The 17768-nt window shown below is 36.5% G+C and overlaps 1 protein-coding gene across 1 annotated transcript in view; it reads left to right on the forward strand.

Annotated features, from left to right (window-relative positions):
• RBM44 (RNA binding motif protein 44) overlaps nucleotides 1-17522 on the forward strand; it is a 43727-nt gene extending 26205 nt beyond the window's left edge. Inside the window, exons 11-16 of the mRNA XM_011980301.1 lie at nucleotides 1957-2036; nucleotides 2141-2214; nucleotides 3928-4213; nucleotides 8762-8907; nucleotides 9047-9192; nucleotides 16570-17522. Coding sequence (XP_011835691.1) covers nucleotides 1957-2036; nucleotides 2141-2214; nucleotides 3928-4213; nucleotides 8762-8907; nucleotides 9047-9170 — 710 coding nt within the window. The 3' untranslated portion in view covers nucleotides 9171-9192; nucleotides 16570-17522. The remainder of the gene's footprint in view (nucleotides 1-1956; nucleotides 2037-2140; nucleotides 2215-3927; nucleotides 4214-8761; nucleotides 8908-9046; nucleotides 9193-16569) is intronic.
• Nucleotides 17523-17768: the final 246 nt, after the last annotated feature.

Raw genomic sequence — 17768 nt, forward strand, 5'->3', positions numbered from 1 at the left:
TCACTGCAACCCTTCACCTCCCGGGTTCAAGTGATTCTCCTGCCTCAGCTTACAGGTGCCCACCACCACACCTGGCTAATTTTTGTATTTTTAGTAGCAACAGGGTTTCACCAAGTTGGCCAGGCTGATCTTGAACTCCTGACCTCAAGTGATCCACCCACCTCGGCCTCCTGAAGTGCTGAGATTACAGGCGTGAGCCACTGCACCCAGCCCCATATCATCTAGTTTTATTCTGTTTTTTCTTCCCTTGCATTAGTTTTCTTCATGTCACTTATCACAACACTGTATGGTTTGCTTACCTGATATATTGACTGCCTTCTCATCCTCTCATTAGCTCAGTGAACTCAGGGATTTTTATGTGTTTTGTTTACTCCCTATCTCCAGTGCTAGGTACGGCATGCAGCCCATTGGATGTTCATTAGCTATTTTGTGTTGAAGTAGTGAAAGGTGAGGTGATGGGTATAATGTATGTCTTCTGATTCTTATTTACCCTTTTTTACTATACTGTAGCTCATTATTCCCTCCTCCAATGTAAAAATATAAAGGTAGGTGGTTTTGCTATTTTCTCTATAGAATACATCATGATTCAAAGAGGTTAACAAATGAAATAAGTTAATGAAGGTTGGGTATTATTACCTAACGACGACAAACTGTGCCTGGATTCCAGCACCACCATTTACTATATTTGTGACCTAAATTCCTGAGACCTCAGCCTCCTTATCTGCAAAATGAAAATAATAATAGCTACCTTGTGGCGTGGTTGTGAGAATTACATGAGATGATGTGTATAAAGTGCTTGCCATATTGCCTGGAGCACCAGAAACACTGGATAAGTGTTAGGCTACTCTTATATATTATTATTTAATGAAAAAAATAAAATTTCCATATCGCCTATTACTATATAAAAATTACAAAGCATATAAATAAAAGCTACTTTAAGGATTCATTCAGCAAATATTTGTGTTCTCCCTATGTGCCAGGTATGGGATTTGCTAGTAATTTGAATCTCTATTCAGTGGATCCTTTTTGGTTTCAAGTTCTCTTCACAATAGAGACTATGAAAATCTACTCTAAGAATTTTGAAATTTTTTATCAAGAAAAAAATTTATCCCTAATCCTAGTATTTGTAGTTTGGAAAATCATGCTTTCTAACTCAAGTTGTCTCCCCGCTTTTTTTCTTGTGTGCCCTTACCATTATTACAAGCTATATATTATAATACCTGCTATTGATCCTTGTCCAGTTAAAAGGTTTTCTTGGCGTGATGTTTCCCCAGCAAGGGAATTTGCATAATGAGAGCTCTCAGACCACTAGCTCTAGCCAGCATTAACACTAGGGAGTTAAAATCCTGTGTGTGTCCAATGTTCTAGATAGCACTTCTCTGAACCAAAGACAAATGAAAGACAACTGCAGATTGAGAATATTTTTTAAAAGCCTGTACGAAACATGTACAGACTTTTTAGGAGTCTCATTACCTAAACAATACAGTATAACAAATATTTACATAGTATTTACATTTTATTAGGTATTATAACTAATCTAGAGATGATTTAAAGTATACGGAAGGATATGTGTAGGTTATGTGCAAATACTATACCATTTTACATAAGGGACTTGAGCATCCTTGGGGTGTCCGAGAACCAGTCCCCCAGGGATACTGAGGAACAACAGTTACAGTAATTGATTACTTTGTTTAGATGTAATTTGTCCATTTTTGAGCTACAAGAGACTTAACTAACCCAACCTCTTTAGTTTTTAAGATGATGTGATTAAGGCCCAGAAATCTTTACGGCAGGCTATTAGTCCTCAGTCTAGAAGTGCTGATAGTTGCTGATAACTTTATGATAAACTTTGGGTTAGTAAAAAGGAAGCATAAAATACGTAACAGCGTTCACATTTTCTCTGAAACATATCAGTACAATAAGGATCATTTCTGTTACATGTTTTTCTCTAAGCAGAAATGAAGAATGTTGAACCCTCACAAAGAGATAAAGGTTATTTGATACATGTTGGTGGCCTCTGCCCTTCAGTATCTGAGGTATACCAGGATTATTTTTTTGAGCTTCATTTTCAAATTTATTAGTTGTTCATATTTTGTTGTACTTTTCTACCCTTCACAAACTTTTATTTCTCTTCTTTTAGGCCGATTTAAGGTCTCATTTCCAAAAATACCAAGTTTCTGAAATTTCAATTTATGATTCTTCTACTAATTACAGGTGTGTTTCCCAACTTTAATCAATGTGCATTATTATGTGTCTGCTGTTTGCCAAAGGTTCTATACCAGATATCAGCCACAGTGGTGACAAAGTCAAGGGCTATTCTCACAGGGTTTCACAGGCCAGGAAAGGGGACACATGGACAAATAGCTGCAGTCTTGAGTTGATACTGTTCTTAACCAGATCTTTTTTTTCATTATACATTGTAACTTGTTAATGGTATACAGGAGGGTTATTGATTTTTGTATGCTTTATCTTGCTATATGCCATTACTTAGGGAAGTAGAGCACATTAGGTAAAAGAACGGCTTCCAGAAATAGATAACATTGGTTCAATTCCTAGCTCTGTCAACAACTTGGTTAATAAATTTAGGCAAGTTACTTAACCTTTCTGTACCTCAGCCTCTTTGTATATAAAGTGAGCATAATAATACTACCTTCACAACATTGCTGTGAAACTATTACAAGTAAAATATGTGAAACACTAGGAATAAAGCCTGGCACATAGTAGGTGCTCAGAAAATTGTGTTTCATTTTACTATTTCTGATTTCAATTACTTTTTAGTTGACACTCAATATATTTTAGGTAGACAGCTACCTCATTTACATATAGTTACTTTGAGTATGTATGTTGCTACTTTCTGTTTTGTGGCATTGCCAGATGATTCAAAAGTATTAAATAACAATGGCCATAGCTTAATGGAATTTTTTTTACTGTTTTATCATTAAAAGTGATAGCTGTTTATTTCAGATATAAAATTTTTATCAATTAAGAAAGGATCCTATTTGTAGTTGGGGTTGCAATTTATTAAAAATGTGTGTCTTAAATGAAGTCATATAATTGTAAGATAATTGTTTAGCTGTAATTATTTGACCTGTTGATATGATGTTAATACATTTCATTAAAGTAGTATTGTAATCTTAGGAGCATTACTTCATGTGAAAGACTCTTTTAGTATCTTGTTGAATACTTTTTAAGAACTATGGTTTTTTTCTTACTTGAAGTATTTTGCATTGTGTGTAGAAATTTAGAAAATACAGTTAAATGCAAAAATACAAGGAGTTTATAAAAATGTATCCATAGTCTCATCATTTGAAAACAGCCACTCTTCCCAGGATTTGGTGTATATCCTTCCATTGACACTGTCTAGGGCTGATGCTTTTATAGGAATAGCTATTGCCCAACTTTCTTGTGTATATAATTAAAATTCTGATTAGATTTTCCAACTCTTTGTTTTTGTCTGTATATTTCCCCACTACAAGGTCATAAAGATACACTGTTGCATATTCTGCTAAATATTTAAAATTTTGCCTCTCACATTTAAGCCTTTAAGTTATCTGAAGTTTATGTTTATACATAGGGATTAGTTTTAAGGTTTTTTAGTTATGGATAATCAGATGTCCCCAGACCACTAATCTCGGCAGCTCTATCATATATTAGCTTTGCACATATTTTACATTAGATTTTAATATAAAATTAATAGGAGATAATGTGTAAGAAATACTTTTCTTCTATTTCCCATCTTTAACTTGGTTTTTATTTAGTTATCCTAAATAAATATTCTTCCTAATCCCAAGGTAAGTACAGCAACCTTTTTATTTTTAAAAGCAGTTATTCTTGTGAAAAATGTATTTGCGTCCGTAGTTACAAAATTAAGTTTGATGTAATTTGAAGTCATTAACAACCTTTTGGTTTTCTGCTTTTATGTTTTAGATATGCATCTCTTACTTTTACAAAAAACAGCGATGCAAAGATAGCTGTGAAAGAAATGAATGGGATAGAAATAAATGGAAAGTCAGTAAATGTGCGGCCTGTTAAAATTCTTGGAGAATATACATCACCACTTTCCTCCAAAAATGGGAATAGAATTAGTTCGAATAATTTAGAGAAAAGCACCAACAAAGAAATCCACTCAGCCTTCTCCATTTCTAGATTGCCCAGAACTAGACCACGGCAGCTGGGATCTGAGCAAGACAGTGAGGTTTTCCCTTCCAACCAGGTTAGTGTTTTTGATAGATCCCTTAGATAGTCTTTGTATGTCATATTGCTGTAAGTAGCTTTGTAGAATAAATAACTTCAATATGCAGTCTTGAAATGGGAATGACAGCATTAATCTGAATTTTTTTTAACCTTGAATCCACCCTAACCTGGTTTTGTACAACTCCAGTTGTTCCTGGGGGGAAATCTAGATCTTTGTAGACCGAGCTAACGAAAAACTCATTTTAACTAGGCTCTTTGCCAATCCTTCACCGTCTTTTTATTACTACTCTATAAGTAACTAATTATAATTTCATCTTGATTTTTCTTTCACAGCTAACCTTATCTCATAATTGTTAAAACCATAAAGTGTAGTCATTTTATTTTCATATATTCTCATGTCTCTGTTACTGAGGTAAACACCCTGTGAAAAGTGGTAAAGTTTGCCTCGTTCAGTCTTTTCTCTCCACTGCTCAGCAAATTGCCTGGAATCCCATAGGTGTTCCATATGTATTTTTTTTTAATTTACATACAGTAAAATTCAATACTTTTTGGTGCCTGTAGCTTTAGACAAATGCATATAGGCAAATCAGCACCACCATAATCAAGATTCAGAACAGTTCCATCATTCCAAAAAATTACCTGGTGCTCTGATCTGTTTCTTATTCTTAAAACTTGACCTTTTTCAGAACATTATATAAATGAAATTATACTATATAGCCCTGTTAGCCTGGCTTCTTTCACTGAATGCATTTGAGATTGATCCATGTTGTTATGTATGTTGGCATTTTATTCCTGCTCATGTTGTGTCTATTTTTATTCAGTTTATTTTATTACTGAATTTTGGTGTTTTAATATTCTGATTTTGAGTCCTTTACCAGATAGGCGATTTGCAAATAATTTTTCTCACTTTGTGCCTTGTCTTTTCATTCCGTTAACAGTGTCTTTCTCAGAATAGGGATATTTTAGTATTTATGAAGTATAATTTATTAATTTTTTTATTTATAATGTATGCTTTTAGTGTTGTAGCTAAGAAATCTTAGCATAATCCAAGGTCACAGAGATTTTCAGTTAATTTTTATATATTGTTTCTAGTATTTGTTGAGGTAGTTATTGTTTATTTGCATTTGTTTCTGTTTTGCATATGGAATAGTTCCAGCATCATTTGTTGAAAAGATGATCCTATTTCTGTTGAATTACCTTTGCGCCTTGGTCAAAAATCAATTGACCATGTTTGTGTGAGTCTATTTCTAGACTGGAACTGTTTTGTTGAACTGTTTTGTGTCTTTCCCCCCGTAGTACACTGCCTTCATTACTGTAGCCTCATAGTAAGTTTTGAAATCAGGTAGAATGAGTCCTCTAACTTATTCTTTTTCAGAGTTATTGTGGCTATTTAGTCTCTTCGCCTTGCTGTATACTTTTATAATTCACCTATCTACAAAAAAAAAAAAAAAAAAATCCTACTCGGATTTTTGCTGGGATTATTTTGAATCCATAGATCAGCACAAGAATCAATACTTGTTGAATAAATGAATATAATTTTTTCCCTTAATAAGAGAAAGGGATCTCTTCTAACTGTGTCCTTTATCCCGTCCTTTCCTCATTCCTGGAGTTACCACATTCCTTTTCTATGCCATTAGCAACTCCACTTCCACTCACAGACCTTAGCCTCTACTCAAAGTCGGGCACAGCCCTTCCTAATCCTGACAGGATTTTCACTTGACTTTGCATTCCTCTGACTTTACCATCCTTATTTGTCCTATGGTTTTTTTTGTTTTGTTTTTGGGGAGTTTTTTGTTTTTGTTTTTTTGTTTTGTTTTGTTTTGTTTTGTTTGTTTGAGACAGAGTCTCACTCTGTCGCCCAGGCTGGAGTGCAGTGGCGCAATCTCAGTTCACTGCAACCTCTGCCTCCTGGGTTCAAGCAATTCTCCTTCCTCTGCCTCCTGAGTAGCTGGGATTATAGGAACCTACTACCTTGCCTGGCTAATTTTTTTGTGTTTTTAGTACAGATTTGGTTTCACCATGTTGGCCAGGCTCATCTTGAATTCCTGACCTCAAGTCATCTGCTCGCCTCGGCCTCCCAAAATGCTGGGATTACTGGCCTGAGCCACCACACCCAGCCTGTCCTATGTTTTTATTGCCAAAGTTCTCAATCAAGTAGGTTATATTCAATGTCTGTTTCTTTTCTTCTCTGTTGTCCTGATAATCTGACTTCAGTCTCTAAAATTTTACCTAAACGGCCCTTTTCATAAGGCACTAGTGACCTTTTATTTGTCTTTCCCTCATCTGCCTTCCTCTTGACTACTTTGCCTGTTTGACACTGTTCATCCCTTTCTTGAAACTTTTCCTTTCATCTCAGTGACCCTTCATGTGTGGGATTGATTTACTTGGTACATAGCCTCAATCTACAGCAGGAAGGAAGGAAACAAAGTGCAGCGAAGCTGCGTGGGGCCCTGAGCTGTAGGTGTGGGATCTGTGGCTCTCGCTTTCCTCCTTGTGTAGCACATGTGGTCTCCTGCCTCTGCTCTCCGTGTGCTTATTCCCCTTATTCCTCTTTCTCTACACACTGCTTTTCTCTGCTCGTGACTGCTTTCTTCCCCCATTTGGCTTTGTTTTGCTTGATTCTAACTCTATATGTTCAATTCAAGTCCCTGTGATCTGATTAATTCATTTGCTTCATGTTCTAATTTCAGTCTTTTTTTTTTTTTTTTTTTTTTTTTTTTTCCTGAGACAGGGTCTCACTCTGTCACCAGGCTGGGGTGCAGTGGCACAACCACAGCTCACTGTAGCCTCAAAGTCCTGGGCTCAAGCAATCCTCCCACCTCAGCTTCCCAAGTAGCTGGGACTGCAGGTGTGTCATCATGTCCAGCTAATTTTTGTATTTTTCTGTAGAGACCAGGTCGTGCTGTGTTGCCCAGGCTGGTCCCAAACTCCCGTCCTTAAGTGATCCTTCCACCTTGGCCTCCCAAAGTGCTGGGATTGCAGGCGTGAGCCACCACACCCTGCTAATTCCACATGCTTTAGACAGGAAATTGAATTGATCCAGGCTGTGATTTTGATGTTCATTAGCTCAGGCAGCAACACTCTTGATCCTGTCAGCTGTGGCAGTGGGCCATGGGGTTGGGAGAGGGATGTTATAAAGAGGGCCATATGGGCTATTGGTAGGAGTATGTGGATCAGGAAGTTCCTGTAACCATCTTTGTTAAACTATACTCCAAGTTCTCTTTCCTTTCTGGCAATTTCTTGTTCCATTGTTCTTTTTCTGATTCTCCACATTTATTTATTCCATTCATTCATTTAGAAAATATTGATTATCTACAATGAGAAGCAGAATCATAATGATTAATAAACACTCTTAGATTCATAACCTGGCTCTGCCACTTACTCACCATGTGACTCTGGAAAAGCAACCTAACCTTTCCATTTCTGAGCTTCCTTATCGTAAAATGGAGATAAGAGCCATTACCTCACAAATGTTGATGAGTTTAAATGAGCTTACCACAGAAAAATTTTTAGAACAGTGCCTACCTTGGTAGATGTACCCAGAAAACATTAGCTGTTGTTGTTATTACTTACCAATAATTTGACTTCTTTCTTGGAGAGCATATTCTTTCTTGGAGAGCACTTACTTCAACTGTCACTTAAACTATTGTATCCCAGACTTTTTATTTATTAAACAAATAGTTATTACATACCAACTGTGTACACTATTCTAGGCACTGGGAAAGCAACATGAACAAAACAGACAAAAATCTGTGCTCTTAAGGAGCTTAAATCTAGTGAGGGAGTTGAGGCAATAAACAAGCAAGTGAAAGATATAATGTTCTGATGTAAAAGGTCCAGTATATTATGTGTCTTGCCCTGACTTCATCGAGGCTTTAAAGTCTGAATCCTTCCTTTGTTGAACTCTTATGGTATTTACAGTGGTTTTCTACAATTTATAGCCTACTTGCATTGTTAACAGTAACTAATTGGTCATTTCAATTTTGTCTCTTTGCAAATGGAGAGGGCTCTGTTTTATATCACTATAGTTTTTCCCACGCTGCGTATACTGCACTTCTGGGCATACAGTTTGTATTCATTACATACAGCATATAGTAAATATGATGTAAAATATCTCTAATTACTGTGTAGCCTTTTTTAGGTTGGTTAAGAGAATTAAGCCTTAATGCCCTAAGCCTAAAACATTTATTTAATGAATGAATCTCTCTCCTGTGCATCTAAAATGAAACTAGTTATATCCTATCTTTGGGAGAATTGAGAAAGTAGTTACATCATTTTCTGTGTTCTATGGTTCAGATGAGAAATCTCGTTGAGAAAGGCTTATTTAGACATAACCTCGTATACTTTATCAGAAAGAAAAAATGTTGGGTGTGTTTTGTAGTATATGGCCCTGAAACACAGCCCAAGTAAATGCAATTGATACAAATAATCCCAAGTTAAAGTAAACTTTTAAGGAGTTTTTATTTTATTATTTTAATTTTCAAATATATTATTATTGAATAAGCTGTATTGTCTTTATGTAATGGTCCTTACTGATTTTAAGAAAACTTTTTAAATGCTTATTTAGGGTGTCAAGAAGAATTGTAAGCAGATTGAATCTGCTAAATTATTACCTGATACACCTGTTCAATTCATACCTCCAAATACATTGAACCTTCGTAGCTTTACCAAGATCATAAAGAAACTGGCTGAACTGCATCCAGAAGTCAGCAGGTAATAACCAAAATTATATTTTAACTGGTTTAAAACTTTTGTGTAAAAATACAGTTCAAGTTAATAACTTAGATATATTCAGAATGTGTTCCTTTGGAAAAGACAAATAAATACTCATGTATGTTTTCCTTTTGCATAGAGACCATATTATAAATGCGCTTCAGGAAGTGAGAATAAGACATAAAGGTTTTCTGAATGGCTTATCTATTAATACTATCGTGGAGATGACTTCATCTCTTCTGAAAAACTCTGCTTCCAGTTAGGAATTCAAAAAACAATAAAGAGGTAAAGCAACCATATTCTTTCATATTTGAATATTACTTAAAATTTATAAGCTATTGATTTCATTTTATTTTTACATAAAAAAATTAAATTTAAAATAATAATATAATCACAAAATAACATGAAGTTTTAAAACAAGCATACTGTAATTAACTACTAATGCAAAACTAATTACCCTAAAATTGACTGGCTTAAACAACACTCATAAACTCACATTTTGCAGATCAGGATTCAGGAGTGACTTAGTCAGGTGGTTTTAGCTCAGGGTTTTTCATGTTGCAGTCAAGATGTTGGCCTGGACTGTAGTCATTCAGAGGCTTCACTGAGACCAGAGGATCTGCTTCTCAGGAGGCTCATTCACATGTCTGTTGGCAAGAGGCCTCAGTTCCTCACCACACAGGCTCTTCCATAAGGCTCTTCAACTGTCTTTGCATCATGGCAGCTGGCTTCCCCTAAGCAAGAGAGAGAGAGCAAGATGGAAGCTGCATTGTCTTGTATTATCTACCCTCAGTAGTCGCAGATACTGCAATTTTTACATATCGAAGGTTTGTGGCAACCCTGCATCAAGCAAGTCTATCAGCGCCATTTTCCAACAATGTGTACCCACTTTGTGTCACATTTTGGTAATTCATACAACATTTCAAACTCTTTTATGACGCCTGTTATGGTGATTGTGATCAGTGATCTTTGGTTAGTATTGTAATTATTTTTGGGCACTTTGAACTGCACCCATATAAAACAGCAACTTTTATAAATGTGTGTGTTCTGATCACTATTCATTGGCTGTTTCCCCATCTCTTTCCCTCTCTTTGGTCCTCCCTATTCCTTGAGACACAATACTGAAATTAGGCCAACTGATAACCCTACAATGACCTGTTAGTATTCCAGTGAAAGAAAGAGTCACATGCTCACTTTAAATCGAAAGCTAGAAATGATTAAGCTTAGTGAGGAAGGCATGTCAAAAGCCAAGACAGGCTGAAAACTAGGCCTTTTGTACCAGTTAGCCACGTGGTTCATTGTTGTGAAGCCAATGAGGAAGAGTTCTTGATGGAGATTACAAATGCTACTCCAGTGGACACAAGAATGATAACAAAGTGAAACAACCTTACTGCCAATATGGTGAAAATTTTAGTAGTCTATATAGAAGATCATAGCAGCCACAACGTTGCCTTAAGCCAAAGCCTAATCAGAGCAAGGACCTCTTTTCCATTATTTGAAGGTGTTGAGAGAGGAGAGGAAGCTGAGGAAGGAAAGTGTGAAGCTAACAGAAGGTTAGGTTAGTTCATGAGGTTTAAAGAAATAAGCCATCTATTTTTTTTTTTCCTGAGATTTTGGTGCACCCATCACCCAAGCCCTGAGCAGTGTACACTATACCCAACATGTAGTCTTCTATCCTTCACCTCACTCCCACCCTTTCTTCCAGTCCCCAAAGTCCAATGTATCATTCTAAGAAGTCGTCTTTGTAACAAAAGTACAATGTGAAGCAGCAAATGCTGATGGAGAAGCTGTAGCAACATGCCCAGAAGATCTAGGTTAGATAATTGATGACGGTGGCCACACTAAACAGCAGATTTTCAGTGTAGAAGAAACAGCCATCTACTGAAAGTAGATGCCATCTGGGACTTTCACAGCTTGAGAGGAAAAGTCAATTCCTAGTTTCAAAGGACAGGCAGGCTCTCTTGTTAGGGGCTAATGCAGCTGTTGACTTTAAGTTCAAGCTGATGCTCATTTACCATTCTGAAAATCTAAGGGCCCTTAGGAATTAATACTAAATCTACTATGCCTCCACTCTATGAATGGAACAACAAAGCCTGGATGACAACACATCTGTTTATAGCATGGAGGTTTTTTGGGTTTTGTTCTTTTTTTAGAGATAGGGTCTTGCAGTCACCCAGGCTGGAGTGCAGTGACACAATCATAGCTCACTGCAACCCTAAACTCCTGGACTCAAAAGATCCTCCTGCCTCAGTCTCCTAAGTGCTAGAACTACAGTAGGTGCACGCCACCATGCCCTGCTACTTTCTTTTTAAATTTCAACCTTTCGGCCGAGCACAGTGGCTCACACCTGCAATCCCAGCACTTCCGGAGGCCGAGGCAGACGGATCAAGAGATCGAGACCATCCTGGCCAACATGGTGAAACCCCGTCTCTACTAAAAATACAAAAATTAGCTCGGCATGGTGGCGGACGCCTGTAGTCCCAGCTACTCGGGAGGCTGAGGCAAGAGAATCACTTGAACCTGGGAGGCAGAGATTGCAGTGAGCTGAGATCGCACCACTGCACTCCAGCCTGGCGACAGAGCTAGACTCCATCTCAAAAAAAAAAAAAAAAAAAAAAAAATTAAACTCTTTGTAGAGACAGGGTCTCACCTATGTTGCCCAAGCTGGTCTCATATTCCTGGCCTTAAGCAATTCTCCCACATTAGCCTCCCAAAGTGCTAGGCATTACAGGCATGACCCACTGAGCCTAGCCTGTGGCATAGTTTACTGAACCCCTGGACTCAAGCAGTCCTCCTGACTCAGCCTCCCTCAGTAGCTGGGTTTACAGGCACATACCACCATGCCAGGATAATTTTTTTTTTTTCTAGAGATGGGGTCTTACCATGTTACCCAGGCTGGTTTACTGAATCTTTTAAGCTCACCATTGAGACCTACTACTCAGAAAAAACAAGATTTCTTTCAAAATATTATTGCTTACTGACAACGCACTTAGTCACCAAGAACTCTGATGGAGATGTAGAAGGAAATTAATGGGTTTTTTTAATGCCTGCTAACACAACATCCATTCTGCAGCCCATGGATCAAGGAGTAATTTTGACTCAAGTCTTAAATATTTAAGAAATACATTTCATAAGGTTATAGCTGCCATAGCTGATTCTGTAATGGATCTGGACAAAGTAAATTGAAAACTTTATGGAAAGGAGTCACCATTCTAGATGCCATTAAGAATATGTATTATTCATGAGAGGAGGTAAAAATATCAACATTCACAAGAGTTTAGAAAAAGCTGAATCCAACTCATGGATGACTTTAAGGGGTTCAAGACTTCAGTGGAGGAAGTAACTGCTGATGTGGTAGACATAGCAAGACAATTCAAATTAGAAGTGGAGCCTGAAGATATGACTGAATTGCTGCAACTTCATGATAAAATTTGAATGGATGAGAAGCTCCTTATTATGGATGAGCAAAGAAAGTATTTTCTTTTTTTATTATTTGTTATTTTTGTAGAAATGGGATCTTGTTATTTTTCCCAGGCTGGTCTCAAACTTCTGGCCTCAAGCAATTCTCCCACTCAGCCTCTGAAAGTGCTGGGATTACAGGTGTAAGCCACTGTGCCCAGCCCAGAAAACGCTTTCTTGAGATGCAGTCTACTACTGGTGAATGTGCTGTGAACATTGTTGAAATAACAACAAAGGATTTGGAATAGTACATAAACTTAGGTGATAAAGCAGTGGCAAAGTTTGAGGGGATTAAGTACCCATTCGGTGTTCAAAAAAAAAGTTTAAGGAAATTGACTCCAATTTTGAAAGAAGTTCTAATCTGGGTAAAATGCTATCATACAGAATCTCAAGCTACAGAGAAATCTTTTGTGAATGAAAGGGTCAGTTGATGCAGCAAACTTCATCGTTGTCTTATTTTAAGAAGTTGCCACAGCCACTCCAGCCTTCAGCATGACATGAGTACATCAGAGAAAAACTGCTTGAAAAATTAAAGCCTAAAAGAACTATAAAGCAGCTGGAGGGATAAAGTTTACCTTAAGAGTGCAACAGTTAGATTCACAGCTGACTCCCACTCAACAGAAGTCACCAAATAATTCTCCAAGCCCAAAGCTCTAGACCCAGGAAAAGAGCCTTCAAAAATAAATGTAAAATAACTAATTATCATGCAAATTTTAAAAACTAAGATAATTTGTTACTTTAGAAGAAACCCTACTCTAAAGAAAATACCAGAATGTTCTCTGGGAAAAAAGTGATTTTAAATGAAAGGTCAGAAGTACAGGAGAAATGAAGATCAACGAAGAGTAAATATGTGGTAGGTCTCAATCAATATTGGCGGTAGAAAACAAAAATAATGATTTTTATAGGTTCTAATGTAATTAAAATACATGATAATACTAATACATAAGTTGAGAGGGGATTAAGTATTCTTACTATTCTAAACACCTTGCAGTTTGGGAAGAGTAAGATACTCTGTGTTGGGAGTACTCAAGACCACCCAAGCTTCATTATATGCTAGGAGGACTCACGTAACTCAGGACATAGATGTGTTCATGGCTATGATTTATTACAGCAACAAAATACGAAGCAAAATCAGCAAAGGGAAAAGGTACATAAGGTGAAGTCTGGAGGAAACAAGCTTCCAAGAGTCCTCTTCCAGTGGAATCACACAAGATGTGCTTAATTTCAATGAATTGTGACACCTATAAAATGTTGTCTACCAGGGAAACTCATTGAAGATTCAGTGCCCAAGGATTTTACTGGGGGTTGGTCATGTAGTTGCCCTCTGCCTAGCACATACTGTAGCTCCAGGCTGTCAGGGAGCAGCAATTCAGCATAAACCACACTTTGTATAGCAGTTTTAGTATAATGAGGCACTCATCACTTCTGGAAATGGTGGGAACCCCCACCCCAAAATCCCAAGTTCCTAGATACCAGCCAGGGGCCAACCTTGCAAGCAGGTCTTTCTAAGGATGGCAGTCTCAGGACTGCTACATTAATTATTTTTCTACACATATGCCAGTTGATATCAGAACAAAGAATCCATGTTGTAAATTTGGGGGCAATTACTAAAAGAACAATTTTTTGTGGGGGGGGGGGTTGTTTGTTTTTGTTTTTTGTTTTTTGTTTTGAGATGGAGTCTCGCTTAGTCACCCAGGCTGGAGTACAGTGGCACGATCTCAGCTCGCTGCAACCTCTGCCTCCCGGGTTCAAGCGATTCTCCTGCCTCAGCCTCCCAAGTAGCTGAGACTACAGGCATCCGCCACCACGCCCAGCTAATTTTTGTATTTTTAGTAGAGACGGGATTTCACCATGTTGGCCAGGATGGTCTTGATCTCTTGACCTCGTGATCCATCTGCCTCGGCCTCCCAAAATGCTAGGATTACAGGCATGAGCTACCGTGCCCAGGCCCTAAAAGAACAATTTTCAAAAGCATATGGAAAATGAAGTTGGACCTTTACCTTACACCATATCCAAAAATCAACTAAAATGAATCAACAACTTGAACATGAGTTAAAATTATAAAACTCTTAGAAGAAAACAGTGGAAAACTTTCGCAGCATTGGATTTAGCACTGATTTGGATATGGCAACAAAAGCATGGACAACAAAAGAAAAGATACATATATTAGACTTCATCAAAATCAAAAACTTGAACATCAAAGGACATTATCGAAAGAGTGAAAAGGCAGCCCATAGATTGAGAAAATATTTATAAATCACATATCTGATAAGGGGTTAATACCCAGAATAGGCTGGGGAGGAGGTGGCTCACGCCAGTAATCCCAACATTTTGGGAGGCAGAGGCAGGCAAATCACTTGAGGCCAGGAATTCAAAACCAGCCTGGGAAACATGGTAAAACCCCATCTCCACAAAAAATATGAAAATTAGCCAAGCATGATAGCACATACCTATTGTCCTAGCTACTCAGGAGGCTGAAGTGAAGGATCCCTTGAGCCTGGGAGGAAGAAGTTGCAGTGAGCTGAGATTACACCACTGCACTCCAGCTTGGGTGATAGAGCAAGACTATCTCATAAATAAATAAATAAATAAAACAGGCACACAAACCAATGGAACAGAATAGAAAACTCAGAAAATAATGCACACTTACAACAATCTGATCTTCAACAAAGTCAACAAAAACAGGCAATGGAGAAAGGACTCCCTATATTCAATAAATGGTGCTGGGAAAACTGGTTAGCCATATGCAGAAGACTGAAACTAGACCCCTTCCTTACACCATATACAAAAATCAACTCAACATGGATTAAAGACTTAAATGTACAGTCTAAGACTTACAAAAACCCTTGAAGAAAAACCTAAGAATTACCATTCTGGACAGTAGGACAATTACATTCTGGCCAAGATTTCATGATGAAGATGCCAAAAGCAATTATAACAAAAACAAAAATTGACAAGTGGGACCTAATTAAACTAAAGAACTTGTGCACAGCAAAAGAAACGGTCAACAGAGTAAACAGATAACCCACAGAATATGAGAAAATATTTGCAAACTGTGCATCTGACAAAAGTCTAATATCCAGAATCTGTAAGGAACTTAACAGGGAAAAAAAAAAAAAACCATTAAAAAATGGGTGAAGGACGTGAACAGACATTTCTCAAAAGAATACATTCAATATACCAAGTATATGAAAAAATGCTCAGTATCACTAATCATTGGAGAAATGCAAGTCAAAACCACAAGATACCATCTTATACCAGTCAGAATGGCTATTATTAAATAAAGTCAAAAAATAACAGATGCTGACAAGGTTGTAGAGAAAAGGGAATGCCTATGCACTGTTGGTGGGAATGTAAATTAGTTCAGTCATTGTGGAAAGCAGTTTGGTAATTCCTCAAAGAATTTAAAACAGAACTACCATTCGGGCCAGCAATCCCATTGTTGAATATATGCCCAAAGGAATGTAAATCATTGTACCATAAAGATATATGCATGTGTATATTTATCACAGCACTATTCACAATAGCAGAGACATGAAATCAACCTAAATGCTCATCAGTGGTAGACTGGATAAAGAGAAGTGTATGTATACACTATGGAGTACTATGCAGCCATAAAAAAGAACGAGATGATGTGCTTTGCAGCAGTATGGATGAAGCTGGAGGCCATTATCAAGCAAACTAATGCAAAAACAGAAAATCAAATACCACGTGTTCTCATTTATAAATGGGAGCTAAACTTTGAGTACATATGGACAAAGAAGGGAACAGCAGACACTGGAGCCTACTTAAGGGTAGATGGTAGGAGGATGGTGAGGATCAAAAAACTACCTATCTGGTATCATGCTTATTAACTGGATGATGAAATAATCTATACGCTAAACCCCACAACATGTAAATTATCTATATATAATGAACCTGCACATATGCCCCTGAAACTAAAATAGAAGTTTAAAATAAAATATCTTATTTTTCTTTATCAAAATAAAATTAGAGGCATGTGAAAGAAATATTAGAGTTAAAATGATTGCTAGATACAGAGACAGTACACAAAAATTAATTGCAATTCTCACTATCCATGATGTAAGAAAAATGAAATTTGTTAAAAGGTATTATAGTACCATTAAAAACAAGGGCCTAGGAATGTATTTAACAAAAGATACTCAACAATCATTGTTGATTTCTCCTTTCTTTTGATTCTAGAACTTCCTTGGATAGTGTGTCTCCTCCTTCAGAGAATGTTCTACAGCACTTAGGAAAAAGTAGTAATAACAAGATGATGTAATTAGGTTGTGTAAATGGGCTAAGCTGTTAAAATATTCTATTTCATAGCCCTCCTTTAAAATCGAGCAGCAGTTGTCTATACAATATTAAGATCTCTGTTTGTTTAAAGTTAAAATATAATTTTAATAAGTTTTAAAATTTTTTATTTCAATCTTGTTGTTTAGAACATCAAGGTGCGTATTTGGGATCTAAAGAAATGGTCTTGTCCATTTTAAAAACCTTTATTAGTCACTTTTAAAATATACTGACCAAGAAAGAGGTTTGTTGTTATATCAATGTTTGTGAAATGATTTCCATACATAAAAAAAGGTAATTTACCTGAACTTTATCTTAAGACTCTTATATTGGATTATAGGATAACAGATAAACTGTATAGATACATTCAGAATCATACAACATTTTGGAATGTGTATACTTTCAGGCTTCCAAGATAATTAAATTACGTGATGATATATTTCATGCATTTTTATGACTTCAGTATAAAACATTCAGGTGCGTTAGCCATTTTCGCTGGGAAGGGTAAACTTGTATGTGCTTTGGTACTTAAATTTAAATGTTCCCTATAGTGCTTGCATTCATTTTGTGAAAAGTTCTGTTGTATTGTTACAACAATTTTCAAAGGCTAATTTTATACCTTATCTGATAGAAATATAGAATAGATGGTTCTTTAATTGCTTACTTTTTGAAAGTAATATAATATTTAAGTTGCATTTTTATTAATAGTAAGGTTAACATTTAAGTCTGCATTTTCTTTAAATGTTTTAAATGTTTATAACATTCAATGTTTAGTTGGTGTTACTTGATTAAAAATTAGCCATTTAACGTTTATATTTGATGTATTTATATTTAATAAAGGCATCTAATCTGTAGTACCACTGTCAATTTAATGCTTTCCTCGGGTTCAGTGGCATTTTTTTTCCCAGAATAACAAATATTCTTTATTTATTTTATTTATTTTAATTGCCAAATAGTAGTTGTACATATTCATGGGGCATATAGTAATGTTTTCATATATATAATGTATTGTAATCAAATCAGAGTAGTTAGCATATTTATCAATTCAAGCATTTATCATTTGTCTTGGGAACATTCAATATCCTACTTGTAGCTATTTGAAA

This window comes from Mandrillus leucophaeus, unplaced genomic scaffold, assembly GCF_000951045.1.
Source record: "Mandrillus leucophaeus isolate KB7577 unplaced genomic scaffold, Mleu.le_1.0 Scaffold21, whole genome shotgun sequence".
NCBI classification, from domain to species: domain Eukaryota; kingdom Metazoa; phylum Chordata; class Mammalia; order Primates; family Cercopithecidae; genus Mandrillus; species Mandrillus leucophaeus.